At 49.6% G+C, this 27,377-nt stretch overlaps 1 protein-coding gene and 1 long non-coding RNA gene across 2 annotated transcripts; one reads left to right on the top strand and one right to left on the bottom strand.

Annotated features, from left to right (window-relative positions):
* Positions 1–6,578: 6,578 nt before the first annotated feature.
* Positions 6,579–22,769, top strand: CYS1 (cystin 1). Its single transcript, XM_064707711.1, has 3 exons — positions 6,579–6,979; positions 16,439–16,491; positions 21,482–22,769. The coding sequence occupies exons 1-3, from the start codon at positions 6,785–6,787 to the stop codon at positions 21,582–21,584; spliced, it is 351 nt and encodes a 116-aa protein (XP_064563781.1). The 5' UTR covers positions 6,579–6,784; the 3' UTR covers positions 21,585–22,769.
* Positions 21,648–24,934, bottom strand: LOC135445361 (uncharacterized). Its single transcript, XR_010439515.1, has 4 exons — positions 24,867–24,934; positions 23,547–23,614; positions 22,262–22,419; positions 21,648–21,784 (listed from the first exon to the last, which is right to left on the bottom strand). It is a non-coding gene; the product is annotated as an uncharacterized LOC135445361 (long non-coding RNA).
* Positions 24,935–27,377: the final 2,443 nt, after the last annotated feature.

Below are 27,377 nucleotides of genomic sequence, written 5' to 3'. Positions count from 1 at the left end.
TGATGCATACCATGGAGGCAGCAGGCAGAATCCCAGCACAGCCATTCCATGGCCTGTGCCATAAAATCCAACATTACCCACATGCATGTCTTTATCCCAGGTCATCTGTGAGGCATGGATGTAGCTCAAGTCTGAAATGGGCTAAGGGCAGAGGGACTGCCAGCACAGCCCTGACAGCTCCCACAACTCAAACATGTGTCTGAATACCAGGTGAGTTTTTTTACTTGCTGGTAAGGCATTCACCTCAGCTGTTTTCTTCCTCTGTGCAAGTTAAACCAGTTTGATTGCATCTGTATTTGGTGGTCCCTCTCCATCAGGCTTCCCTGCTAACCAGGGCTTGGCCTTGGCTCCACAGAGCAGAGTCTTTAATGGCAGAGTCCCAGGTTGGTGATGATAAAGGCTGCAGAACTCAAGGTCCACCAACCTAACAGTGTCTCAAGTCACAGGAGTTTACATTGCCCTTGACCCCCATTTCCTCTCTTGCAGGGCTCCAGGCTCTCAGGCTGGAACAGAAAGCAAAGGTGTGGGTGTCAAGAGAAGAGGTGTCCCTGGGCATGGACATCTGCAAGGCTCAACTTGGCAAAGTGGACCAACAGCAATGCCAGGTGTCACAGCTGCCTTTTGCTCCCTGGACAAGCATGACAAGGCTGTAGCACATCTGTGCTGGGTAAGCAGCAGGGAAGTGCTCCTGTTGCCCCTTGCCTTCTTCCAGGCTGGGACAGGGCAAAAGCCACAGGAGAACTGGTGCTGTCCAGGCAGCAAAGCAGTTTCTGCTGTACAAAGCCAGGCCTGTCACCTGCCTGCTCCCCTACACCCTGCCTGGTGTCACCCCAGGCTTGTGCAGGTCTGCTGAGGTCCAAGCCCAGCAGCAGCTGTAACTCCACTGAAGTCTGGGATTTAGGGCCTTAGCTGAAATCCTGTAGCCTTCCAAACACCGGGAATGGAGCCTGTCCAAGGTCAGCCAGCTTTCAGAAACCTCAACCCTGTCCTCCCTGAGGATGAAAAAAAAATCTTCACAGATCTGGAACAAGAACAAAGTTTCTGCAGGAAGGGGAGGCTCATCTCTTGCTGATTAGTTTCACACACCCACAGGATCTCTGCAGAGCTCTGGTGCTTCTTTACACCCTTGTGTTTACTCAACAGAATAAGAGGCAGCCATCACTAAGGGCCACCCACAAAGTCCCACTGTGAATACCAGGACAAAGGGAGGAGAAAGATGTGGCTGGGGAGCCTCAGCAGGACACACAGCAGGGCTCTCTGCAGGAGAGAAGCCCACTGGGGATGGAGCAGGGGTGTGGAATCCACAGGGCATCCCTGTTGAGAGATATGCTGGGGTTGGGAGTCACAGTGGGAAAGATCAGGGGAAGTCAGACTTGAAACGACCTGGGACAAACTCAGAGGGGCTGAGTGGAGTCAGGGGCAGCATTTATGCTACTGGTGATGTGAGAACACCACATAGACAGCTTGAGTCATCCCACTTTGGCAACAGCATCCATCCTGTGGCCACTGAGTGGAATTTGCAGCTTTCAGTCACTGGTGGGAACACAGCACTACCAGGTGGACACCAGCTCATCTGCATTGTGCTGTGTCTCACTTGCTGTGCAGCTTTCCCCCCGCCTCCTCCACTGCAGGTGATTTTGGCCTTTTTCCTCATCTGGCCACAGTTTGGGACTCACAGAGGGACTCAAAAGGAAGGGCTGTCTTATGAGCACACGAGCTGCTCACACAGGATGCACTGTCACACTCCAGCTGTGGCACAGCTGTCTCTCCAGTGTGCAGAGATGCTCGGGCAGGAGCCGGCTGCAGCTGCTGCTGGTGGAAAGGCACCAATGGCCCAAGCCCTCTGTGCTCCCAAAGGAAAGATGGCAGGAGGACAGTGTGGTGGGAGACACAAAAGACAACTCTTTGGTGGGCTGGGTCTTTATTCTTGTGGTTTTGAACAAAGCAGAGCCCATCCCTTGAAATGTGGGAAGCAGGGAGAAAAGAAGTATTTACTGGCAATGCTTAGGTTGCAGTAAAATCCAAGGTGTGTTGAAAGAACACTCCTAAAAAATATGCTTTTATATTTAAACATCTGTTCTCAGCAGGTTTTTTGTGCATTAGATGAGTCAAACTCCAGCCCTGGGCCAAAGCCCATTAATCACACCGGGGCAACCTCCCTCCCTCCTCCAGCTGTGGCTTCCCTGCTGCATCCTGGCCCACAGCTGCCGAAGGGTGGCTCTTCAGTCAGGGAACTGGCCTCGCCTGCTGCAAAGCACCCACCTTTCCAGCTCATCTCAGCCAGGAAAGGTGTGTGCAGCGTGAGGGAGCAGAGATGAAACAGGTTTAGGAACATTAACTCCTAACCCTCACCTTCCAACTCAGCCTCTTGGACCTTTCTTCTCTGCATCTCAATGGCCTCTCTCTTGCAGTTATTTTTCTCTGGGGAACTTGTGGAGGCGAAGCAAATTTCCTCCTCCCACTCCCCGTTTGGGTCCCCAGGCAGACAACACTGGCTCAGTCCTCTTTCTCAAGTCCAGCAGAATTTCACAGCACATCAGCTCAGGACATGGCACAGACCCACCAGATATAAGGTCTCTGCATCAAAGCAAATACCTGAAGAGCTGTCAACATTAGAAATAAATTTTTCAGAAGGTTTTGGGTCAGAACTGTAGGAAAACCCAAGTGAAGATGTTATCTGGGTAAACATTTGGAAAGCCAAGTGATAGATGCTGGCTCTGCCTTGAGCAAGGTACACATTGCCTTTGCTACACACAAGTTAATGTTAGAAAGGCAGATTAATATATAAACTTGTTCACTGAAGGGTAACACCAATCCAGCAATTTGCAGTGGGGAAATGAAGGTTTTCCTGCTTGTTCTATAGAGACTAAATCTTACTGTTTTCTTCTCAGAGCATGGCAAAAGCTGTCTAAGCTAGCTTGAAATCTAAGCAACCTTCTGATGGGCATTCACGGGCTTCTTCTAACAAATCCACAGTGAAAGTCCGTACCAAGACCTCCAGGCTCTCTCCAAACGTGCTATGGTGTCCTCACAGTGCAAGGCAGGAGTGTCCAGGTCCTGGCAGTGGTCAGCCAGCATCCATGCCGTAGTGGAGGACAGCCAGGAAGGAGCAGCATTTCCCCACGCTACATTCCAGGGAAGTGGATACCCTGTGAAGGACACCTGGGAAGCATGGGAGAAATCACCCTTTCATTCAGCAAGCAAGAGGGAGAGATCCATTCTGACCTTATGTATTTAACTTTGAATTTTAATCCTTTTTGTGGTTAATACAGGTGACTACAAAAAAAACCCTCACAGTTTTCCAGAACTGTTATGACAAGGGATTGCATCCATCTTTGTTGAAGCCTTGCTAAAAACACAGCAAGTATTAGGAAAGAAAACTAAATCTAAACACATGTGCTGTGATATTTATTGTTACAAGATGAGCTCCTTCAATGAACTAACTGCAAATAGCTTAGACAATTTCTGGTGGGAACAAAAACTTGGAAAAACCCAGTTCCCCAGGTTCTGTTTTGATTGTTGCATTGGAGGGAGATTGTTATTTTACCCAGCAAAGAAACATCTCGTCTGGCTCTCTGAGGCTCCCATCATAACTCCTGGGAGTGCTGCAGGTGCCCATCACACCTCACCAGGGTGAGCAGCAACACAGCCCAGCACAACACCCCTCCCAAATTCTGGTGCTGGGATCTTCTTGGGGTGTTTTCCCTGCCAGGGGAACATGTCTGTGGGGCAGGGGGATGTTCTCCCATCTTCCTCACCCCTGCCTGGCACCAACACTGCTGAGTGCAAGGGCCAGGTTGGGCTGGGCTGGGCTTGGACTGGCTATAGCCATGGAGATCTGTCCTGTGCCCAGAGGATTGGTTGCTCCAGGAGTTGAAGACAAGAGACCAAAGACCTGAGGAAGCAAAAAACTCAGGCTCTGCATCACAGAAGAACAACAATTCCTTGGCTTTAACAAAGAACAGGTCTGAACTAGAGGGTCTCCCTTTGAGGTCAAAGTGAGGTGTAGGATAGGGTTTGTGAGATCATCCTGAAGCAACCATGGACTGGGGAGAAGGCAGGGAACAAAAAATGCTGCTGGAGCTGGCTGCAATTTTTCACATGCCCTTTCTCTTCACTGATGGAAGACTGTCAGGAGAGAGGAGTGACACTCCTGCCTGTAGTCTGGGGATAGGATGAGACATGGCATGAGGCAGAGTCAGGTATGAGTTAACAGTACGGTTTAGTCTCATAGCTGGGGACTGAGCAATCTGAAAATAAGATCTGAAAGTCACATTTTGTCCAGGCAATTGCATGCCTCAGCTCCACTTTGGCCTTTGCTCATAAAAGACCAATCAAATTCTACAGCAGGATAAAGAAGTGTTAGTGGCTTCCATGGATAATGGTAATCTTAAAATAATCCCACATTCCTCAAATAAATGTGATGGTTTAGAAAGACTTGGGTGTAAATATGTACACGTTTAAATGTGGGTGTATATGCATGTATGCATTTATCTCTCTAATTAAATCTTTTATTAGAAGGCATGATTGAAGGGTGCTAACAGCGGGCATCCGTAGCATACATCCTTTTCTTTCCCAAAGCAGAGGCTGAGAGTGCCAGCACAGCAGGAGTCAGAAGAGGCCATCTACCATGTAACTCCAGCATCATTGTCCAGAAGATCTCCTGGGCTTCCACAGGATTTGGGAAAAGCCAGGAGGCAGCACTGCTGGCTCCCTCAACACTGTGCTTTTGATGTGAAGGATTCTGGCTCCTTACTGGTCTGGCTGGGTGCCATGCAAAATTGATCCACATGCCACATTTGGCACTTGTACTACACACTTCCACCCCTGCTCTTGAAGATCAGCCAAAACACTATCCACTGGCCCTGCTGGGAAATGGTCTTAAAAGGCACCAGGCAGTCATAAAAAGGAATTTGCCGATTTTAATTGATTTTTCTAAGGAGTCATGTGCTTATTAGGCCTTTAGCTTTTGGGAAATTTTCTTTTTAATTCTCACCAGTCCTTCAGGGGCAGGGAAATATCACTGAATGGCCTCAGAGCCTTTCAGTGTCACTACTAAACCACAGCAGCATTTGGGATCACTGCTGCTCAAACACTTTCCTGGCTCCAGCAATGATCTGCTTCAAAACACAAGGTTTGGCTCATTTTGACAGCTGGTTTATGGAGCCAGCATTGCTTCCAAGTGAATCTGGGGAACTGTCCTGGAATGAACTGTTTCCATGGGGGCAGCCAGGAAACTTTCCAGGAGGCTCCACTCCCTCAGAGACAGCCAGCAGGGATGGAGGAGGAGGAGGAATTTGCTCACTTCTTGTTGAGAAGAATTTTTGTCTCTGATGTTTGCAGAGCCTGTTCCCCTTCGGACATTTTGTTTGGGGCTATTTCATCCCATATTAGCTCCACCATCTCCTCCTCAGCAACCAAACCTCATAATTTTCCCTTTCTCCAAGACCTGCCTCAGATCCAAAACAACTTTGTGACTGGCCTGGCTCTGGACCCAGGGCTCTGCATGTGACATCACACCCCCACACTCCCAGATGATCTACTCTTCTGCCAGAACATCCTTCTCAGTCACAGTTTGTGTGGGAAGGGACCTATGAAGGTCATCTAGTTCAACCCCCTGCCATTCCAGTACACCCAGTCTCTCAGAGCCCCATGGCTCTGACCTTGAATGTTTCCAGGGACTGGGCATCTGCCACCTCCCTGGGCAACCAGTGCCAGTGTTTCACCACCCTCTTTGTTAAAAAATATCTTCCTTACATCTGGTCTACATCTGCCCTCTTTTAGTTTAAAACCTTACTCCTTGTCCTGTCAATACAGGGTCTAGTAGAAAGTCTGTCCCCATCTTTCTTGTAAGACCCCATTGCTGTGCGCTCATCTCTCTGGCAATGATCTGACCTCTCGTTGCCTTCTTTGCTCCAGCCCCCTCCACTTCAAATTCTTGGGCTTTACCTCAGTGGTTCAAGAAGAACCAGCAGAATGACTGACTGGTAGATGAAATCATTGCAGTCAGTGCCGAGGAGCAGCAAAAGGAATTACCTGTGTGCCTCCTGCCTTTATCAGCCTCTGGCTTGAAAAGGAGGGAGGCAGAACGGGCTGGACACCAAGCAGACACTGTACTCCCGTGCCCTCCGTCCCTGGAGGGAATGCCAGCCCTGCCTTTCATATCTATAATCTTCCACTGTCGAACAGTGTGCAAATATTGAACTGCGGGAAGCAAAGAGCAGCCGAGGTCGGCTGGGGGATCAGCTCCACAGGCTAGACAGGCTGTCGGGAAGCAGAGAGGCTCAGTGTGTGGCCATCGGCTGAAGGCCTGCCCGGCTGGCTCATCCCTTGCCCGGGGGCTTCCCTGTAACCCAGGCACACGGCGGGACCGCACTCAGTGCCGCAAACCCGCCCCGGGGCCATCCCCCGGGCTGGGCTGTTCTCTGCAGGACCCGTCCGTGAGAGCTGTGCTAAAGTGTAGCCCAGGAGTGCTGCTCGTGCTGCAAGGCCCCGAGGATGACAGCAATGTCCTCCCGCAGCCCGGGGAAATGTCTGTAAGGATCTGGTGCTTGGGAGGCCCGAGCTAACGGGCTGGGCTGGAAACTTTTGGAAGGGACAGGGGAGCGCGGCAGCCTGCCCAGAACCGCGATCAGAGACGGCCGCGCACCCTCCCCGGCGCCGCCGCTCCCTCCCCCGGCCCCGGGGCGCTCCGGGGTGGGATTCTCCTCCCGAAAGGCTCCCGGACCGCCGAGCGCCGCTCCCGCCCCGGCCGGGAGAGGCGGCGGCTCCCGCGGCTCCGGCCATGGGCAGCGGCAGCAGCCGGCGGCGGGGGCCCGCGGGCAGAGCGGGGCAGAGCCGGGACCCGCCGGCCGACGGCGAGGGGGCGGCCGCAACTCCCGGCCCCGGCTACCGAGCCCCGGCCGCCGGCGGCAGCGCCGAGCCCCGGAGCGGCGCGGAGGCGGCGGGAGGCGGCGGCGGGGCCCCGCTCCAGCAGGCGGTAAGTGCCCGCCGGCCGCGAACGGGACCCCCGACCCTCCCGGCGGTGGCCCCGGGCCCCCTAGCCCAGCCTAGCCCAGCCCAGCCCGGGTGTCCCCGCCGCCCTGGGCAGCCCTGCCGCAGCCGGCGCCACCCGCCGCGGCCGCGGCTTCCTCCGAACATCAACAGCGTTACATTCTTTTGATCTCCGCTGCGAGCCAGGCTCCAGGCTCTGTTGCGTTTTCTCTTTGCTGCTCTCTGGGCGTTTTGTCTTTGCTGTTCTCTTGGCGTTTCCAGTCTCCGATGCAAGGCAAACACGGTCCCGAGAGGGGCCATCCCGTTTTTCGGTCTCCCAGTGCTACTGGCAGTTTCTTTTCCTGACTTGTAGAAATATGTCGACTTTTTAAAGTTCGGTTCCTGCTTTTTCCTGGGTCGGGCTCGTAAACAGAAGGTTTAAAATGTGAATATAAAGCTGCCCTTTAATGTTTGCCAATCCGCTGCAACTGCAGTCTGGCTCGTCCTAAAGGCACATTTCAGTCTCTAACAAATAATGGATTTGCTTCCGAGGGAGTTGAGATTTATCTTTTGGGCTTTTTTTCCAATCCAAGAATAACAGCAGCATATATATCAGCTGGTGATGAGGTCAAAAATCAACGACATCTTTCATCTTAGCTTGGCTTTGGAAGCTGTGTGTTTTTTGTTAGATAAACACTGCTCTCCACCGAAAGTTGTCAAAATAAAGTAATAAATTCAAAAATTGAAAGAAATATTTAGGACCTAGGAACATTCTTCATTGCATGCCTCAGTTTTGCTGTTTAGGTATCATTTCCATCACTGAGCTGCACATCAGTGGGTTAAGGATTACTTTAATACAAACTAAATTTTCCAGTCAGAAACTTGGCAGGGTTCTGTATGAGAACCCTTTATTTAGACAGGTTTTAAAGAAAAACCTCGAAGTAAGGTTTGGAAATTGAAGAAAAAAAAAATAGACATCTTGTACTGACATATTGTTTTCCTTGCTCTTTAAACTCCAAACCCTCCTGCAGAATGAATGGAGCTTATTCCAGCACTAGTTTCTCCTCTGAGGGCCTCTCATTTAGGAGTAATCCTCCTGACTTCTCCCATTTGTCCTTACTTATCGGAATAGAGGCTGCTAAGAGAAGTCTCAGGTAGTTTCAGGGCAAACTTGAAGCTTTTCTTGGTAGCCCTCTATTTTCCTGAACCTGAGATGGCAGAGTAAGTTGTGGGCTTACTAGTCTGACTCCTTAAGGCCTAAAAAGTCCCATGCCTGTGAAAAGGAGGGAGGAAACAGTTTGGAGCACCAGGTTTTGGTTGTTTGCTGGGTGCAATTTAGTCTCTTAGGTTGTTGTGCAAACTGCAGTCCCACCCTTCCCAGGAGGCTGGGGGAGGCAGTTTCTGGAAAGCGGTATCATCTTCATTGCATTGCTAGTAATTTTAGGGCGATTTCTCTCAGTCTTGACAGCTTCTAAAGTCATTAGTAGTTTCTGTCTTGTGGTAGGAAGCTGCTTGCTTTGCCCTGTTCAGTTGTCCAAATTGGAGGATAAGCAAAGAAATTTCAGAGAAGAAAGGATGAGTTAATTCAACAGAGTTAATGGGGGAAAGGTGAGGCAGGAAGAGGAAAGGCAGCAAGGAGGTATCACAGTAAGAAAGTCTGATAAGAAATAGCCCCTGAAGGAGCAGATTCTGGCCAGTGGAAGTAGAAGAGACCTTTGACACCAGTCAGAAGAGAGCAGAAGTGCAAACAGGACTCACTGTTCTGCTGTGACAGCTGGGTTTCTCCTAGGTGTGATGTGCATCAGTGTTGTGTTTCACAGCTGAACCCTGGCACAGTTTGCCATCCAGCAGCGAGCTGGCAGCACTGATGGGCACTCAGGCCAGGTGACAAGGGCTGGTGGAGCATGCAGCTGCCTTTAAAGACTTGAGCAACCTTAATTATATTCAGATAGTGCTTGGGAGCAAAAAGGGTGAAAGCATATCACAGTAGCAGGCTGGGAACCAGATCCTGATGCCTCACATGCCTCAGAGCAGACCCCAGCACCTCTTTCAGCATTAAGCATCCATTTTCAGCTTTGCTCTCAATTCCAGATGGTTGTATGTGCTATTCCTTGTTTCTTTACTCAAGACAGAAAAATGTAGTTGAGATTTTGCAGGTGCTGCTGCAGCACAGAGCAGGGGTGGCAGCTCTTGGTAGAAGCTAGGGCAGGGGCTGTGGCCTCAGGCATTTCCCCATTGGTTTTCTGAAATGGAGGAATAATACAGACGTGTTAGGGTTTCAGTTTTAACAGCTTTTCCCATGGCACCATCTCTCCTCCTGACTGGCGACAGGATGTGATTCCATGAAGCAAATCACCCCAGCTGCAGCACAGGAGTAGCACAGCTAGAGGGTGTATTCACCAACTTCTAGAGGGACTGTAATATAATTTTAAAGCACCCGAGCGTTGAAAGCTTTGCCTGATTTTTTCAGCCAGATGTTTTTTCTGCAGACTGATGTGGCACAGCGTCACCTCGTGGCTGCTGATCCCCAGCTGCAAACACAAAAGGGTCCTGAACGGACATTAAATGCCATGCCCCATTAACTTCTTACAGTAACTCAGGTTTATTTTTCTGCTCTTGTTAAAATGTGCTTCCCTGAAACAGAAATTTGATCTTTCTGATTCCACGTTGTTAGCAGTTTATTTCAACATTCTCTTCCTGGTTGTATTAATAATCAAAAATGCCCTCAAGTCAAGATATTGTGCTACACTTCCATAGGGAGCATGGGCCCTTTAAAAATGTCTTCTCCAGCTGAATATCTGGGACTCCCTGAACTTCCCAAAGTCAGATTATTTCAGATTCTGGAGTTAATGTCCAGTTGTAGATCTGGCATTTGCTGAGTTAAAGGTCTTCCTCTCTGCCCTATTATATTTCTTGTCTTGTTCAAAGTACCTGAAACTTCACCAGAGCCCAGAAGCAGCGAGTTGTGCTGTCCCCTCAGCCAGCATCACCCTCCCAGCACAGCTGTGTTGCACCTGGACTTGGAAAATTGCTGACTAGGTATTCTCCACAACTCCCCCTTTCACTTGGCAGAGCATGGGTGGCTTTTGCCCTGGAAAATTTGTGATCTAAAAACTACACCCAGGGCATGTGCAGAATAGCTGGGAGCTGCTGTTTTAGTTGGCAGGAGAGGAGAAGCGTGGGAACTCCTTGCATCCCTGCCCACTTCCTGTGCACCGCCTGCTCCTAATTCCTTGGCTGGCCAGAGGATGTTGCTGCAGACCAAAGCAAAGCTGGAAGTGCTTTGCCTGGGAGTGCTTTGCCTGGGCTGCAGCTGGGGCCTTGCGTCACGTTTGGCACCTACTGGCACCCTAGGTAAGCTGCTTTTTTTAGCCAGCAGTACTGGCTGTGGGTTGGAGAGGCTGATTCCAGCAGTGCTGCCTGTCTCAGCCCCAGTCCCGGCAGTGCTGCAGGATGATGCCCTGCTGTGGTAGCAGCAGTGCTGCCTGTCTCAGCCCCAGTCCCAGCAGTGCTGCAGGGTGCTGCCCTGCTGCTGCACCCGAGGGCTCTCCACTGATAGCCTCCCTCCCTGCCACAGCAGCAGTTGGCATTTCAGCTCAGACTGACCCACCAGTCCAGTTCATGGAGTGTTTGTGTAGAGGGATTTGGGAGGAGCAGAGGCAGGGAAAGAGGCACTGGCATACATGTTTCAGAATCCTGCATTGTTAAACCACACCTCATGGACCAGCACTGGCAGAGACCACACTGCTCCTGTGTAGATACTTAACGTGGCTCAGTCACTCCTTGGATGTGAGTTGCACCTGAACTGTACTCAGTCTGTATTTCTGCTGCATCTCAGGGCTGTATCCATATGGTAAACTGTACCATAGCAGCTGCCTGGCCCTGGAGCATGATGGTCTGCCCCACTGAGCTGGCATGATTTTTGGTTAGGACCAGCTTGTAGTCTCTCAGATAATGACTGGGCGTTGCTTAGGGACCAGCACAGGAACCATCTCAAAGAGCTTGAATTTGGCCTCTCAGTTTTGGAGACAATGTTAGTAGTCCAGACTGCAGCCAGCTGGTTTCAGTGCAGCTTGGGAGCAGCTCTAGAGCCTCCAAAGGTACATGGCTCCAGATCACCCTGTGGAAGGTTCCAGGAAAGGGTGTTCTCATCCAGCTTATTCACAGCTGCTGGAGCTGACAGAGTAAGTAGGGGGTTAAGGGCTGGCAGGGCCATGAGGAACTTGCACTGGACTGGGGGGAGTGGGAAGCTGCACCCCAGGAGTGTTGGTTTATGCACGCAGCAGAGAGAAATAACTCTTGCTTCCAGCTCTCAGCTCTGCCTTGCTCCTAGGAGCTGCTGCCCTAAGGGATGGCTGAGCTGTGTGAGCAATGACTGTCAAACCATTCCACCCCACATGTCATGACATTAAATTAAATGTTGATACATGCTGGTTGAGCTTAATATCCAAGCCTTTAAACTTGGAGGAGGGGATGATGTGGGGCTTTGTGGCACAGCAGACGTCAGCAGAGGATGCCTGTGCTGAGAATGAGGTGGAAAACGAGGAGACACGCCACGGTCTCGATGAGTAATAAAAAGATGACTGCAAGCTGCAGAAAGGAGAAGCTGACTTCATTTAACTCTTCCAGGACACAGGCCAACCAGGCCAGCAATTACTTCTTTAGCTGTAGGATAGGAACCCATAATATTAAAGTGTCCTGACATGCACATCATGCTAACCCACATAAAGGGCTAATACTAATTATCTGCTGAACTTGCAAGACACCCATTACAGCACTCCCTAGCCGGCTGGGTGGGGTCAGTGTTTATTGTGTCTCACAGCCCCGGGCAGCCTGTGCTCCGCTCCCTGCCTGCTGCCCGGCACACGGTGTCACCCGGGCACCCTGAGCCAGGTGGCCTTTGCCTGCAGGAACTGGGAGCAGCTCCCAAACTGTGGAGACTCTCATGGCAGGGAGAAGGCAGAGGCTGGAGGTGCCTCTTGTTTTCGCTTGCCACCATTTTTGATTCATGCACTGGATGAAATGTTGGTAGACATGTACGTGTGCCAGTTCCAAATTCTCTTGGGCAATAAGTATTGCTGCTGACAGATCCCTTGGAAAAGGTGGGAGCAGGTTTTGCACAGAGAAGCAGATTTTGCTAACCAGAGCTGCACTATCCTGATGACGAATTAATTCTGTCTTCCACCCACACAACACGTACAGCTCGTAATATGGAGGAGTCAGCCACAAGGGAAGAAAAAACAGACAACCTACTGTACAATCCAAACCCCTCCCTGGAATGATCCAAGCCCATCCTTTGCACAGAAGTATTGGAAGCTGGGTTCTCACTGTAGGAAAAACATCATCAAAGCACTCTGAAAGAACTCTATTTCCCTTGGTGCTGAGGATGAATAATGTTCTTCACCTGGTGGAAGGAAACTCAGGCCTCAACAGTAGTCCAGTGGATGATGGATGAGGAGCTGCATTGTGGGATGCAGTCCCAGGAGAAGTCAGCCATCAGAGCTCAGCATGCTGTTCTCCTGGCACTGCTTCTTGCTCTTGTTGCATGTGGGACATTGCCAAGAAACAATCATAAATAACCAGGAGAGAACTGTCTTACCTCACTGTCAGCTTTCTCACATACCCTTGTCTCTGCTTGGACCCAGAAGCTCTTTCTAGAGTAGTTCAGCCTCTTCCAGAGAAAACAAAGTGTTGCCAAAGAGCAGGGACTCTTCTTAAAGGATGTGGAATGCCTTTTGACAGGTATTACACTAAAACTCGATGAAAAACTGGCAACATCTTTTGTAATTTTTTGACAAAAGCAGCTAGGATGGGAAACACAGTGTACAACAGATACCTTTTCTGGCTCCTGAAACAGAAGCTACTGAGGGCTCACCTGGAAGAGATGCTCAGCCAGAGCCATCAGAGAAGTGTCCTTGCTGCAGCTCTCCTCACCTGCTGAAGCATGGGAGCCAAAGGTGATCAGAGCAGCACAAAGGCCTTGCAAGAGGCAGGAAAGAACTGAGCAGTTCGCTGCCAAGCACCTCTCTATCTGCCTCGCAGTGTCTGAGACCACAGTGTTTAAACCTCAACTCCTGTCCATCCCCCATGAGAAGCAGCTGAGGAAGGAGTGCAGTGAAAAAATATCCTTGCAAATTGAAATCAGGTGTCATGCAATACCCTGCAGACTCCCAGGTGGACATTTCTAGCCAGGGGATGGCACACACAAGCCTGACCAATATGAACAGATTTTAATTGGCACAGAACTGTGTGTGAAGCCATCACTGTTGTACCAGCAGTGCCTGTAGTGGGGCATTGTCCCTCCATAGCTCCCACACTTTCCAGCACCAGTCCCGTGCATGACCTTGAGGCAGCACAGGTTTGAGCTATTCTGAGAGCATGTACATGATCTTACTGAGGAATCACTTGATCCCATCCAGCCCTGCCGAAACACAGCAGAGCATCAGGCAATGGCTCTGCATTGCAAGCTTTTCCACACCTCTCCCTGGTTCCTTTGCCTCCTGTTGGAGGTTAGGTTTCCTTCCAGGGATTTTTTTCCCCATAAGTTGCTACAAAACACTAACAACGGGGTACTTGAGAAAAACAAAAAAAGTGGCCACACTCAGGGGAGGAGGGCCGGGCAGGTAAAGGATGGGACTGGGGCACGTTGAACCGATCACGCCACTGCTCCCAGGAGTGACTTGGAGGAGGAGGAGTGTAGCTTTGTCCAGTGGTCTGTGGGCAGAGCTGGGGCTTCTGTCCCCAGGACAGCCTCATGAGGTTCCCTGTATATTGAGATGACATTCGACCTCCTCTGTCCAGCTGACATCTTTAGGTTAGGGTGAGGGGTAAAAAGGGTCTTAGCAGATACTGGATTCTGTTGCTCACATCTAGACATCGCTTCGATCTGTCAATTTTGTGTTGGCTCGTTGTTTTTAGGGGGTTTTGGCTAGGTTTTGGCTAGGTTTGGTGAGGAGTGTCTCCCATTGCATGCTGGATCCGATGTCATTTGCATGCCAACTCGATGTCCCCTCCTCTTCACTGTCTGGGTGCCATCCTCCAGGAAGCAGCAGGGTGTTACTCGACAAAAGGGGGAATTCTTAACCATCAAGGACAGGTAGTTAATGAAAACAACAGGTGATTACAATAACAAACAGGTGATTACAGTAACAAACAGTTAGAACTCCACCCTGGCAGCAACTAGCCCAACCTGTGAACTCTGCAACCTTTTAAAAGAATGGGCAGCTGGTTTACTCACAGCAAGGTGCTGGCTCTATCTCTTGGCTTCCGAGGAGCAGGGTAGGAGCTGCTGCCTGGGAAAGGGAATTTGCTGCTGCTGCTGCTGCTGCCAGAGCCCAGCCCGGAGCTGCCCCTTCTGCTGTGGGGTGAGCCTCTGCTCATGAGAGCAGCCACTGAAGTGGGACCTTATTAATCCTCACCTCACTAAAGCAGGGACCTGTCCCCATCTGCTCGTGTGCCCGGGATCCTGAGCTCGCCTCTCCCTGCCCTGCTGGGAGCCAGGCCGCTGCTATCCCACCCCTGCTGTCTCTTTGCACTGCTCTGAGCTTTCGCTGCACTGTAGCCCTGCACCTCCTGCCTGCTGAGACATCCTGCTGGCCCTGCTTGCTGCTCTCTAGAGTTCTGCTGGGGCACCAGCCAGGTGATCGGCCACCCCAGGGGTTTGTGAGGCAAAGCCTCTCCTCCGTCCCTTCCCCTCTGGGCCCAGCCGCCATTGCCGTGTGCTGCCCGCGCCACAGCGCCCCCTGCAGCACGGGGGAGTCACTGCACCCGCCCTGCCCGCCGGGAGCCAGCAGCGCCCCCGTCGGCCGCGCCCGGAACTGCACCGAGGGGAAAGCGCCGCGGCTGGGGCGGCCGGGCCTGGGTTTGTGTCTGTGTGGTGTTAGTGCCAGAGCTGGTGTGGTTTGTTTGCTTTATCATCCATACTTGTAAAGAACTGTTATTCCTGTTCTCATATCTTTGCCTGAGAGCCCCGTAATTTCAAAATTATAGTGATTCTGAGAGAAGGGGTTTACATTTTCTATTCCAGGGGATGCTCCTGCCTTCCTTAGCAGATGCCTGTCACTCAGACAAAGACACTTCCCTTTTTTCCTGTACAGAAAATATTTTCTTCTGTTCCACACTGATGGAACAGCTTTTCATTTCTGTTTGCAGGAAGGCCCTGATTTGCTGCAACCTGTTTAACTTGTTTGTGTTGTTGTGGGATTCAGGGTAGTTTGTATGAAGGAGGCCTGCCAGCTTCAGGATTGCACCTCAGAAACAGCAATAACAAGCCAAGATGCAAAGCCATGTCCCACTCCCTTTCCCTGTGAGAATACAGTGAAAAGGTAGAAGAAGATCATAGATATATTATTCTCAGTAGCACCTGGCTGCAGAGGATTCATTTTAATACTGGCCCAGCTGGGGACAAACGGTGCCATCCCTGCCCCCCATTTTAAATACCATTAGGTTTGGCTTTGATTGCTCCCCAGGTATGCCATTAAAAGCTTGGGGATTCCAGCATAGGGAAGATGGATGTTTCACCCCAGATGGATAATTTTTCCAGGAAACATTTTTGTCAGGTGAAAATTGGGTTGATGTGGCTGTGGCTTCCTTCTTTAGCAGGTATTTTCCTACTGTTACCTGCAGCTGGTGGCACAGTGGCATTCATGGAAAACTGTGAGGTTTAGCAGGCCAGCATTCAGGGATTTTGATTCTGTAGCCAGCAGCCACCCAGCTGTCCTGAGTGCTGAAACAGAAACAGCAGAACAGGGCTAGGAAAGGAGAGTGTCTTGTACCTGTATTGTCTCCACAGAGGTTGTTTGGAGGTTTAAACCAAACCAGGGAGTTTAAACCAGGACATGTTGCCCACTGTAGACAGAGATAGGTTTCATAGAAAGAAATAATGGTTTGGGTTGGAAGGGAGCTTTGAAGATTACCTAGTTTCAACCCCCCCATCATGGGCAAGGACATCGTTAACTAGACCAGATTTCTGAAAACTGCATTCAGCCTGGCCTTGCACACTGCCAGGGCTGGGGCATCCACAGCTTTTCTGGGCCACCTGTTCCAGTGCCTCACAACTCTCACAGTAAAAATTTCTTCCTAAGATCTAATCTAAATTTGCCCTTTCAGTATAAAACCATCATCCCTTGTCCTGTCACTACTGGTCTTGTAAGCAGCCCCTCTCCATGTTTCTGTAGACCTCTTTTAAGCAGTGTAAGGTTGCAGTAAGGTTTCCCCAGAGCCTTCTCTCCTCCAGGCTGACCAACCCCAACTACCTCAGCCTGTACTCACAGGAAAGGTGCTCCATGTCTCTGGTCATTTTCATGGCCCCCTCTGGACTTGCTCCAACAGGTCCATGTCCTTCCTGTGCTGAGAACATCAGACCTGGATACAGCACTGCAGGTGGGGTCTCACAGGAGCAGAGTAGAAGTGGAGAATCACCCTCCTTGAATTCAAATTATTTTAACTGTCTTGTCTTCTATCCTAGGCTTTGTTACCCAGAAGCCCATCAAGCCCAGAGAACAACAACCTTGACCACCAGTGAGTATCCCCTGCTTTCATGGTATCTTCAGCATGGGGAAAGCACATGGAAACAAGGGGCCTTTATGCTTTTTCTTCATTTGTAACACTGTACAGAAGAGCTGAGAATGGTGTGAAGTGGTTTATAGCCCTAAATATTCCACCCTTTTACTTATTTGCAAATTAAAAAAAAAATCAGATGCTGCTTGAAAAGATTCAGGCTCTAGCTCAAGTGTAGTATAGAGGTTGTGAGCAATCAGAATTTTGGGTGTCCTCATGTCAGAGGCACATTGGAGTAGTTAGTGCAAAGCTGTGGAGAATTGCTCCAGCAAAGAGCTCAGGCCCTGATTCACCTGTGGGCTCTGCAGCATTGGAAAAGCAGAATAATGTCTCTGCTCCCCAGAAGTCTTAAGAGAAAGCCCATCGGGTGCTCCAATGCTACACCAGTTAGAGACAAGAGTGTCCCTCAGGGACAGGGGAATGGTGGGGACCTGCTGCTCTGGGTGCCAAACAAAAGAAACCAGAAATTTTCCACAAGCAAAAGCTGCCCAGAAGAGTGAGCCTCTGAGTCTGCCTGCACCAGGAATGGGAACAGTCTAACCCATGCTAAAAAAACAGGTGAAATGAACAAGCTTGGAAAACTATCTTAAAATATCAGCTCCTTACGTTAAAGAGCGACTCTCTTCAGCATTAAGCTCTGACTCTCATGCAGCCCCTCTGCTCCTGCAGCACTCAGAGCAGACTGATCTGCAGATGCTGCTGTGTGACCCACTAACGCCCAGCCGTGCTGCTGGCTGTGTCAGCAGAGCCCAGGCACTGCTGCAGTTCCCCTCCCACTGCTGCTCTCCCTCCCAGCTGGCAGGGAGCTCACCTGGCAAGGCTTGTACAGGTGCTCTTGCAGGGACTTCAACTTCTCCTGGGCTTCCCAGCATCCTCAGTGGGCTTTGGGCTGTGATGCCAACTGAGTGTTCTCCTCCTGGGGTGCACAGCCAGCCCTGCCAGGCCCCTGTGCAGCTCCCCAGGCACCCACTGGCCCCAAACATCCTGCCAGGGCTTCTCCCTCCCTCTTTGATGTGCAAGTGGGAGGTTTGAGACAGCAGAAAATGTTTTCTGATCTGGGATGACAGAGCAGGAGATTATTTTCATTTAGGTAACATTTACTTTATACGAAGAGTCCCATAGCACTGCTCATGTGTGAAGTGCCTGTACTGCCTGAGATAAGCAGAATTGCAATTTCTGCTGGCAAGAACTATGCAAACATTTTTTTGGAAATGGCCCAGCACCCAACAAATTTTTGAAGACATCAAATCAATTAAAATCAAATCAAGCCACAGAAAGAGAGGTTAATGTGCATGTGTAGGTGTCTCATCCTTCACATTTCTGTGGCTGGAATCATTCTAGGTAAACACTTTGCAAACAGCGAAAGTCAGCCTTGTCTTGCTAGAGTTGCTGACTGAAGAAATTCCCATAAAGCCAATTAAAGGAGAAGCACATGCCGAGGAAGGAAAGAAGAACTAGATAGGCAGTCACGCGAGAGAGAGGTGGGTGTGCACTGCTGTCCTAGAGCATGGCCCTGTGTTCAGACACCACACGAGCCTCTGAACCAGCCCCTGCCGAGTACTTTGGATGTGCTCCTGCTTGGGCTCTGTTACCTCTCATCCTCACTCCCCCAAAATATTCTGGGAGCTGCTCTCCAGCTTCTGGTAGTTCAGGGGTGAATGACACAGCCCAGGCACACAGGAATGATTTTATAATTGCTGCCAAGGCTCGTGGCACTGGCACGGTTACCGGGGCGTTGTTCTGACCCATTTTTCAGCTGCTGGGCCTTGCAGAAGGCATTTTAATGATTAACCCTGGACTTGCCCATCCTCAGCAAAATGATAAAAAACACTGGCCTAGATTCACCCCAACCTAGTTTTCAGCCACTTAACTCAGATTTGTGCCTGGGAGTTTGTCACCCTAGTCATCCATCAGGGCCATTGTCACAGGAGCCTGCAGGCAGCTCTCCCCCACACCAGGCACCTGCCTGACGCCAGGGATATGGCACTGACAGCCATCCCCACGGCTGGGATCTTGCTCAAAGGTAGTTTTGCTCACTATTGGTGTAATTTTGTCCTTTGCATTTCCTTCTCCACATTGCATAGTTCATTGTCTTTTCACTTAACAAAAAATCCGCCCATAACTCCTGCTTCCCTTAAGAAACTTTAAATACCGAGAAGCCTGTAGCTGAAATAGAACACATTTCTTGCTTTCCTCTTTCCTAAATTGCTTTGCTCCAGCCTCTTAAATCACTTTTACTGCTGCTTTCTACACTCCCTCCAAGCTGTTAACATTTTAGCAGTGAGGCGCCCAGAAGCCTGCCCAGTAATCCTGATGGAGCTGCACTAGCCTTCTTTTTCCTTGCTGTCCTATCACACTGCAAATTCGCCTCGTTGGCTTTTCAGCTAACTCCTTCTCTCTCAGCTTTGCTCCTTCACAGATTTCTCTCCTTCCCCAGAACATCTGGGATTTGAAAATCTTTCCGCTCAGGGTACTGACCAGTTACTTTCCTGGCTGGAAAGTGTAATAGCCCTCAGGTGGACTCAGTGTGTGTGAAGCCAGGCTCTGCAGCCCTGGCATGTGGTGACAGGAGGAGCAAGGTGCCTCCTCTGCTGCTGGAGCAGCTGGGGGAGCACAGGAACAGGCCTGTGGGCCACCAGCTTTTGTCCTGTGCACATCATGAGCTTGAGATTTCCCTGCCTCAGCTGCTCACTGAATTCTAGGATCAGCAGAAATAGCTGCACCAATGTGCCTTTGAGATGGAGGTTTAGGTTGGGATGGCCTCAGGAGGTCTCCAGTCCAGTCTCCTAGCTCTGGCTCCAGGCTGGAGCAGCTGTGAAGTCAGAGCAGAATGCTCCAGGCTTTGTCCCATCAGGTGTTGAAAGCCTCCAAGGATGGAGCCTGTACAACCACACAGCCTGTTCCTCTGCTTACTGTCCTCAGGGTACAGAAGTTCCTCCTTTTATCCAGATTAAAGCTCCCATTTTTTTATTTCAGTTTTCCTGTATTAAATGATACAGAACTTGGCCACAAATAGAAATAGTAAGAACAGCTGTTTGGTTTTCCTTTGCTTTTGAAAGAAATGCAGCCCTCTCTTTTCCCCTCATTTCTGGGGTGTGCATAGGAAGTGGAGCCTGCTTTTGCTTTTTCCAAAGCACATCTGTGTCTCAACGAGTTTTACCTGGAGATTTTCTCCATGCAAACCAAAGCATGGAGAATAATTAACAGTGGGAAATTATGTAACTGCTAAGAGAAACAATGGCTCTTCTGTGGGCCTGCAAGCAAGCTGCCAGGAGCTCTGCCTCTTATTCATCACGTAACATAAAATTAGTTAGAGGATTGTCACAATGCGGAGTTTAAATCAGTAAATTGTGTGCTTTAACTCAGATTTCTGCACTTCCTTTTCCCATTATTGCTTTGTAAATGCTGCTGTATGGTTCGAGCTCTTGGACCTGTAGCTTTCTTCTCAGGCCTTACCTAGTGCAGTGGAAATCAGATACCCTGCAGCCCTCAGCAGGAGAATGAATAAATGGAATAAGCAGAAGAGTCCAGTTACTAAATCCTGCTTGCTGCTAGTAGAACTTGCCATCAAGGGCATAGTGCAGTGTAAGTAACTGTAGAATACCTACACTAGCCAGTGTCACCAGCTGGCCATCAGGTGACTCCAGGAAAAACACCAGGCTATTTCTGATACTCAGGGGGCATGGCAAACACAGCGTGGTCAGAGCAGCAGGGCTGGACAGGAGCCTGAGGATGCTGCCTGGCCCAAGGAGAGCAGTGGAAATGCACCTCCTCTGTAGGACAAAGTGCCCTTAGAAAAGCATTTCAGGGTTCTTTTCTTCAATTTTGACTCTACATTTACGTACCTGCTTTGGGGCAGTTTCTGTGATTTTGTCTAGTAAGCAGGTCCTCAGTTTTTTTTAATTAAAGGATGCTAATGGATGAATTTTATTCATCCCATCTGCAAGCTGGTTGGGATAGATCTCATCCTTAGAGGAGTTCAATAGATAACAAGTTTGGGACAGATCTGGAGCCATGCTAGTGGATATGAAAATCTCTCCTCTTTGGCAAGGAACTAACTGACACACAAAACTGAAACATTTATTTCTTGTTTACTTCACTAGTGGATGGTGACAAAGTCTTAGTTGACATGGCGTGGCAGAGCACTTTACAGTTTGGATTTACCAGCTCAGTTCTCCACTTAGCTCTGCCCCGCACCATGCCCTCCATTCTGAGGAGCCATGTGTTCCAAGCCTGCCAGCCCGGCTTGCTGAGCTCCCAGAGCTCTACAAGGCCAAGGAGAAGCATTCCTTGTCAGCTGCTGGCTCCTCTCTGGAGTCCTGGAGGACAAGACCAAGTAGGCTTAATTGGTGGCATGAGGTACAGTGGTCAAAGCCTGCAGAAGACTTGTCACTGTTCTCCCTTATGCAGGTAGGGACAGATTTCTCTTGTACCCAACAAAAACCACCTCTGATAACACCAATAAAACCCCTACCAGTTCCCTTTGAGTCATTCATCAGCTCCCACTCATGGGAGGGCTGTGCTGATGTGGAAACAAAAGCTGTAAGAGTAGTTTGGGGGAGCTGCATTCATATTTTGTTTGAAACTCAGATTCCTTATGAATGCGAATAATCTCTTTTTGCATAAAACCTTAAAAGTAGCATAAAGATTACACTGTCCTTTAGCTGGGCCTGGAGCCTAACTCGAAAGGTTCTGGGAGCTTGATCCTGGAGCGCTGTAAGGGTTGTACTGTAATGAACTCCCAGACTGAACTGGGGCCAAGTGATAGCAAATGTCAGCAGGCACTGTGCCAGTGGGGTATGGGAACCAGACGTGACAGAGTATCCATGTCTCAGCCAGCCACATGCAGCTCAATCTTTCCATTCACAAAAAAAAAATGAAGCAAGGATCTTGTGTCTTCAGAGCCTGATTGTCTCTCACAACACCACTAACTCACTCCCTTCCATGCCAGGTGCCCAGAAGGCAGCAAGAAGCCGCTGGGGCAGCCCACGATCCTGTACGATTACTCGGAGGAGGAGCTGATGGCCAGCATCGAGCGGGAGTACTGCCGCTGAGCCCCCAGGGAACGGCAGGCACAGCCCGGGGCCAGCCTGAGCACAGCTCCTGTGGCACCACAGCTGCACGGCACAGGGGCCTCTGCAGGGGACTGGAGCATCGGGGGCTGCTTGGGAAGCACTGAGGAGGAAGTTCCCTTGATCAGCTCCCAGGGAGAACAGGAAGATCCTCACCAGCTGCTGATTTCTGATTGGTGCCCCTGCAAGAGGGACCAATTCATCTTAAAAATCAATATTTAGAAGCTCATTTCTAAATGCTGTTTTTAAAGGAACATGTACTAGAATTAACATCCTGCTAGAGGTGTTGAAATGTGGTGCTTTGAAGGAAGATCCTGCTTTGAATCTAGTAAAAAATTGCAGCAATATCATCTGATCCAGAACTTAAGGAGATGTTGAAGGAAATTCATGTTTCTGCCACTTAAAATGTGCCAAATTGCACTTGTGCAAGCCTCAGGTTCGGTCTGAGTTTGGTACTGTCTCTTTCAATCTGGTCCCAATGTGGTCCCCAGTATGGGAGATAAGAGGAAAAGGGGATTGAACCCACCATCTAGTGCATAGCCAGTGTCATCCCAGAGTTCAAATCCCACCACACTGCCAAATTAGGCTCCTGGGAGCCATCAGGGAACACAGGATTTATATGATCCCTTTGGGGCAGAGTCCCAGCATAGGTGTCCTACCTGGGCATGGATCCATCCCAGTGATGGGAGTGAAAGCAGGAGGCACATCCCCATTTCAGTCATCCTCCTCAAGGGGTACTTGCATGCTCTTGGTGAGCAGCTGCTTGGGATCAGTTTTCAGAATTGCTGCTTCTAGCCTTTCCCTAATATTTCTTGCCCTACAAGAAAAATCACTGCATTTTACCATTAGCTGACTGCAAAGTAAACCAGAATGTTCTCTCTCCTAAGGAAATAGTATTTTCAGTGCTCTCAGACAGGGAAGCCTGATATTTTGGGTTTCTGCTTTTATTATATCTGCATGTTAACATATTATGAGTATCTACTTATTATCAGAAGTAGAAAATTACTTTATTTCTATCTTCTGCTGAAGCATAAAAGACATCAGACGAAATTTTCACTACCTGTAAATGCAAGAAAAAACTACAGACACCTCTTGAGATGCTGTATTTTAAGTACTTTATGATTCCTGGGACCTGTGAAACACAAATAAATGCATCTGTACTCTGAAGCCCTCAGTGAAGGAATCAAATGTTCTGAAAAAGGCTCTCTGAAAAATCATGCTCTGGTACCTGCAGAGACTAAGCAGGATGCATCCCTGGGGGATGGCAGGTGGGATGCCTTGAGGGGGGCACCAGGTCACAGCCCTGGCACACAGTCTCACACCCCAGTTGTGTTCCCTGCAGCTGCCTTCAGCAAGGCTGGGCACTGGGAGCTGGGGAGCCCCCAAGCAGCCCAGGGTGGGCAGTGGGAGGGAGCCAAGCTCCCACAAAGCTGTGCATGCTTGGAGGCAGCAGCTCCCAGCCCACCAGCTAGGGCATGTCGACAGGACCAGGCATAATAAGGGTTTAAACTGGAAGAGTCTAAATTTGGGTTTAACATAAGGAAGAAATTGTTCACTGGAACAGGTTGTGAGTGCCCCATCCCTGGAAGTGTTCAAAGCCAGGGTGGATGGTGCTCTGAGCAGCCTGGTCTAGTGGAAGATGTCCCTGCCCATGGCAGGGGGATGGGACTAGATGGTTTTTAAGGACCCTTCCAACCCAGGCTGCTCTATGATTCTGTGATACCTTGGTGGCCCAGAAATAGCTGGAGGAGAGAGCAGATGTCCTTGCATTGTTGGGAGAAGTTGGGTGGGCCCTCTGGAGCAATGGCTCTCTAACCCTCCTGGAAAAAATCCAGTTTTGAACAATAGCAGTTCTTTCACAGGAACAGTCATTTTTAGACCTATTAATGTCACTGATCTGTGGCAGGATACAGTTTCTCTGCAGTTTATGGAGAGCCCACTCACCAGATCTCCCAGAGCTTGTGTTAGTTTTCAGCAGCTCTCAAAGACCTACTGGGAGGAACAGAATCTGCCTGTGGAGAGCAGAAAAAACACAGTGACCCCAGCACCACAGGGGACCACAGTACTCTATATTCTTTTGTAATCACAATATTGGTTTCTATTTTCTTTGAACTTGGATTTCATTCTTTCAGCTAAGACCTTCCTTCTGTCAAGGTCCCCAGAGTCTCTGGCACATGTGAGGAGATATTTCACTGAGCTGTCACAGCTCCCCCCTCTTTGTGTTTTGGATGGCCTCCAATGACACAGCAAACAGAGGGGAGCCACGCTGCTGTCAGACCATGCTGTGACAGGAGCAGGCAGGGACCAGGGCTCTGCCTCCCCCAGGTCACCCTGCATGTCCCCTGCCTGCCCTTACAGGGCTGCTCTTGGTGACTGGCCCAGGTAACAGCTCTACAACCCACTTCAGACTCTCCTACAGGAAAGCCCAAGTATTCACAATTACAGAAGTGACTAATTAAAAATAACACCTAAGCAGAACATATTGTTAGGCTGCAAAAAAAAAAAATCTCTACTGAACACAGCAAAGCACTGGGCTGCTTTATAAAATGAGCTTCTAAAATAACCAAGAGACAAGCACATTTCTGTATCTGGAACAAAGGTGCAGTGGGTTTCACAGATAACCTTTTCAGCATCACCAACAGAAAAGGAGGAGCTGCAGAAACACAGGAAGGTCCAGAAAGGAGTGATGCATCTGGGACAGTCACTGCACCAGGGAAAAAGTGCGAGAAAGAACTTTGGGGATGCAAGGAGGGACCTCAAACTGCAGTATGGTCTTGCAGGCTTTCTCTGTGCCATAAAATGATGCAAGTGCAGACCACAGAGCCAGCCAGCAGAGACAGCCCACAGCTATCTGTCTTCTCACCCCATGCAGAACAGGATGGTGGTACCCAAGTAGGTTCCCAGTCTGCCCAAGAACTGATGGGGACTGTGCTCCTCCATCTGGGTCAAACTGCACCCAGCTCCATGCCCAAAAGGGACAGCGGCAGTGGGGCTGGTGCCTGGGAAGCCACAACTACAGTTTAGTTTCCTGGTGTCAGTGTAACTCTGCTTTTGGTCCATCTTTTGCTCACAGAAAATAGGACACCAGATCACTTGTAGGTGAATAATAGTATGAAAGCAGTAGCTGCCCACAACAGATTTCAAGAGAAACTTCTTGAATTAATTGGTTTTTACACTATAGAGATCACTGCCACATCTCGGGGATGTTGTCATCTTGTTGCAGGGGTTCCATACTGTTGTCTCCTTATCACAAAAGTTCCCTACCTTCTTGGGGGCAGCCCCTCAGAGCACTGACTCCTTCTTCTCCTCACAGCAGCCAACTGACTCTAGGTCCCGTCTCAATAACCAACCCACTCTTTTATAGCACACTTATACTCATTGGTTACAGCTGTGGCCTGGTAAAGTCAGACCTCTTCCTAATCTTTGATAATTGCCCAGCTGCAACTCCTTAGGGGTAAGATTACTTTCTATACTATCTTTATTTTCTTATATCCTATACCCCTACAAATGCTGATATCCAACCAGCTGAATTATTGAAAAGTTTGTTTTCTTTTCATGGTATTTCTCTATAACCACCATCAAATCACAACTGCTTGAAGGACAAGAAATTACTCAGCTTGCCAGTACTTCCTACCCCTAAAACAGTTTGCTGGAATTAAGCAGGGCTCTGGAGAGTCTCTTACTGATAATTTTGGAAACTACCCTCCTGTTTAATACCCACAGCCTAAGACAGGATAGCTGACAAGTGCTTTTGAGCTGACACTATTAATCTCCATTAATAAACCAGCGAAAGGCTATTATTTTTAACCAAATCACTACATTATTCATCTAACAAACACAAATGCTACATGCTGCATTTTGCACTAGTCCAAAAGGAGCAAGAGAGCCTTGCTCAGACAGAGCCTCTGCCCCAGCAAGGGGGGCACAGGGGCCCACAGGCCCTGTAGCTGTGCCACAGGAACCTCATGGAGCTGCCCACCACATCTGCCAGCTGCCTGGCACAGACCACATCCACAGCAGGGCTCCCCCTCACCTCACCCTGGACACAGGACATGGCAATTATTTGCACAGGGTGAAGTGGATTTATCTGGGCAGTGATAACCAACAGAGAAGTCACTCGGAACTCAAGAGATGCTACAAGAGAAACAATTAAACCTAAGGTGTGATTCCCATCTGGGACAAACTCTCCCAGGAAAGGGTATGCTCCAGTTTCCTCAAGTTTTCTGCATGTTTTCAGATGTGTCCATTGTCTTCTGCACACATCAGCACTTAAGTCATCAATTTCCTTCTACACCTGAGGGCTGAAGCAGAAGAGGAGGAAGGCTGCATTTGACAGAGGATCCCAGGACAGCCTGGACTGTGAGGTGTGGCTGAGGCTTTGCAGCTCCCTCCTGGACTGTCTCACCATTTCCTCAGCCTGCAGGTTGCTGGCTTTTGAGTCATGATTTACTCTTGCTGCAGACATGGAAGCAATTTGCCTTCTCCCAGGCAGAGTCTGCCTGCCTCAAGCTGCCTTGCTGGATGTGAATTCAAGGTAAACAGGCAGATGGGCTCACAGGTTAAACTCCAAAACCAGCCTGATTTATCCCTGCAGATGAACTCAAGCCAGAGGCAACCCTGGGGCAGGACTCAGCTCATGAGATGGCAGATGAAAGATGGTGGGTACAGATTTCACAGCTGGAAAGAAAAAATTAGCCAGAGCTGCGGCCTCAGCTGGAGGAACACACCAAGCATGCAGGATGGGCCACCTCTGCCACCTCTGCAGCATCAGAGTGGATTCACTCTCCCAGTGCCCAGGCTTGACGAGGATCAGTGCTCATGGGTTTGCAAGCCAGCTCAGGCTTCTGCTCAGCCCAGGGCTTGGCTGTACAACCACACAGGGTGGTGTGTGTAACAAGCAATGCCACTGTCTGCAAGATGAAACATAAGCCAATAGACATGTTTGAGCACAAATCCACTGTCCTTCAGAAAATGATTCCTTTTTATGGATTTAGAATGGGTTCAAAACAGAAAGCCTTGCCCCCAACAATGCTTGTGTCAGCACAGGGGTAGTTGGGAAGGCTTTCTTGTATGCAGGCTGTTTTCTCTCACTGGATGAAGCTGTTCCAGACTCCAGCCCCATTAGGATGTGGACTGAGTGCACCTCCTGGCTACATAGGACAGCTCAGACCGCAGCGTGTAAGGAAAAGCACGAGGGTGAGCACAGACTGAAATCCATTGCCATGTTTCACATAAACAAAGCCAGGGAAACAAAATAAAAATCAGCAAAAAAAAAACCCTACAACAAGTATTCTTAGGGATATAATTGGATGCTCAGAAAAATCTTCCTTGAAAAATAGTAGGGACAGGTAAGACATCTTCCCCTGGGAGACAAAGGCATTGTGACAAACTGCAGAGCCCAGGGGCTGAAGTTTTTGCTGTTCTGCCACAGCATTAAACCTGCACCTAAGCTTTCCCTTCCAGTTGTTCTCCTGAGGGGGAAGCAGAACCAGCCACGAGATCTCTTTTCACCTTCCTCACACGTGCAAGAACAATGTGCTCCTCTGTGGACAAAGCCTTGAGTCACTGCTCCCAGGTCACTCCCTGAGGGCTGCACAGACTGAGCAGAGAAAGGCTGTGACAAAACGCTGGAATCATTACACCTTCTCCCTTTCTGCTGGAAATAAACATTTCTGCAGTTCAGGAACTGGTCAGAGGGAAACAGCATAAAAATGTAGGTGTTTACTGCTGCTGTCACCATCACTGGACACCTTTTTCCCAGCTGAGACTGGGAGG

This window comes from Zonotrichia leucophrys, chromosome 3, assembly GCF_028769735.1.
Source record: "Zonotrichia leucophrys gambelii isolate GWCS_2022_RI chromosome 3, RI_Zleu_2.0, whole genome shotgun sequence".
NCBI classification, from domain to species: domain Eukaryota; kingdom Metazoa; phylum Chordata; class Aves; order Passeriformes; family Passerellidae; genus Zonotrichia; species Zonotrichia leucophrys.
Note: the sequence above shows the minus strand (reverse complement) of the source record. Positions and strands in the feature narration are given on the sequence as shown.

Bases quoted from the DNA above. Each gene is read 5' to 3' on its own strand.
- CYS1 (XM_064707711.1), top strand. From the start codon at position 6,785: ATGGGCAGCGGCAGCAGCCGGCGGCGGGGGCCCGCGGGCAGAGCGGGG. The intron at 6,980-16,438 runs GTAAGTGCCCGC...CTTCTATCCTAG, and splicing joins GGGCCCCGCTCCAGCAGGCG to GCTTTGTTACCCAGAAGCCC. The intron at 16,492-21,481 runs GTGAGTATCCCC...CTTCCATGCCAG, and splicing joins AACAACAACCTTGACCACCA to GTGCCCAGAAGGCAGCAAGA.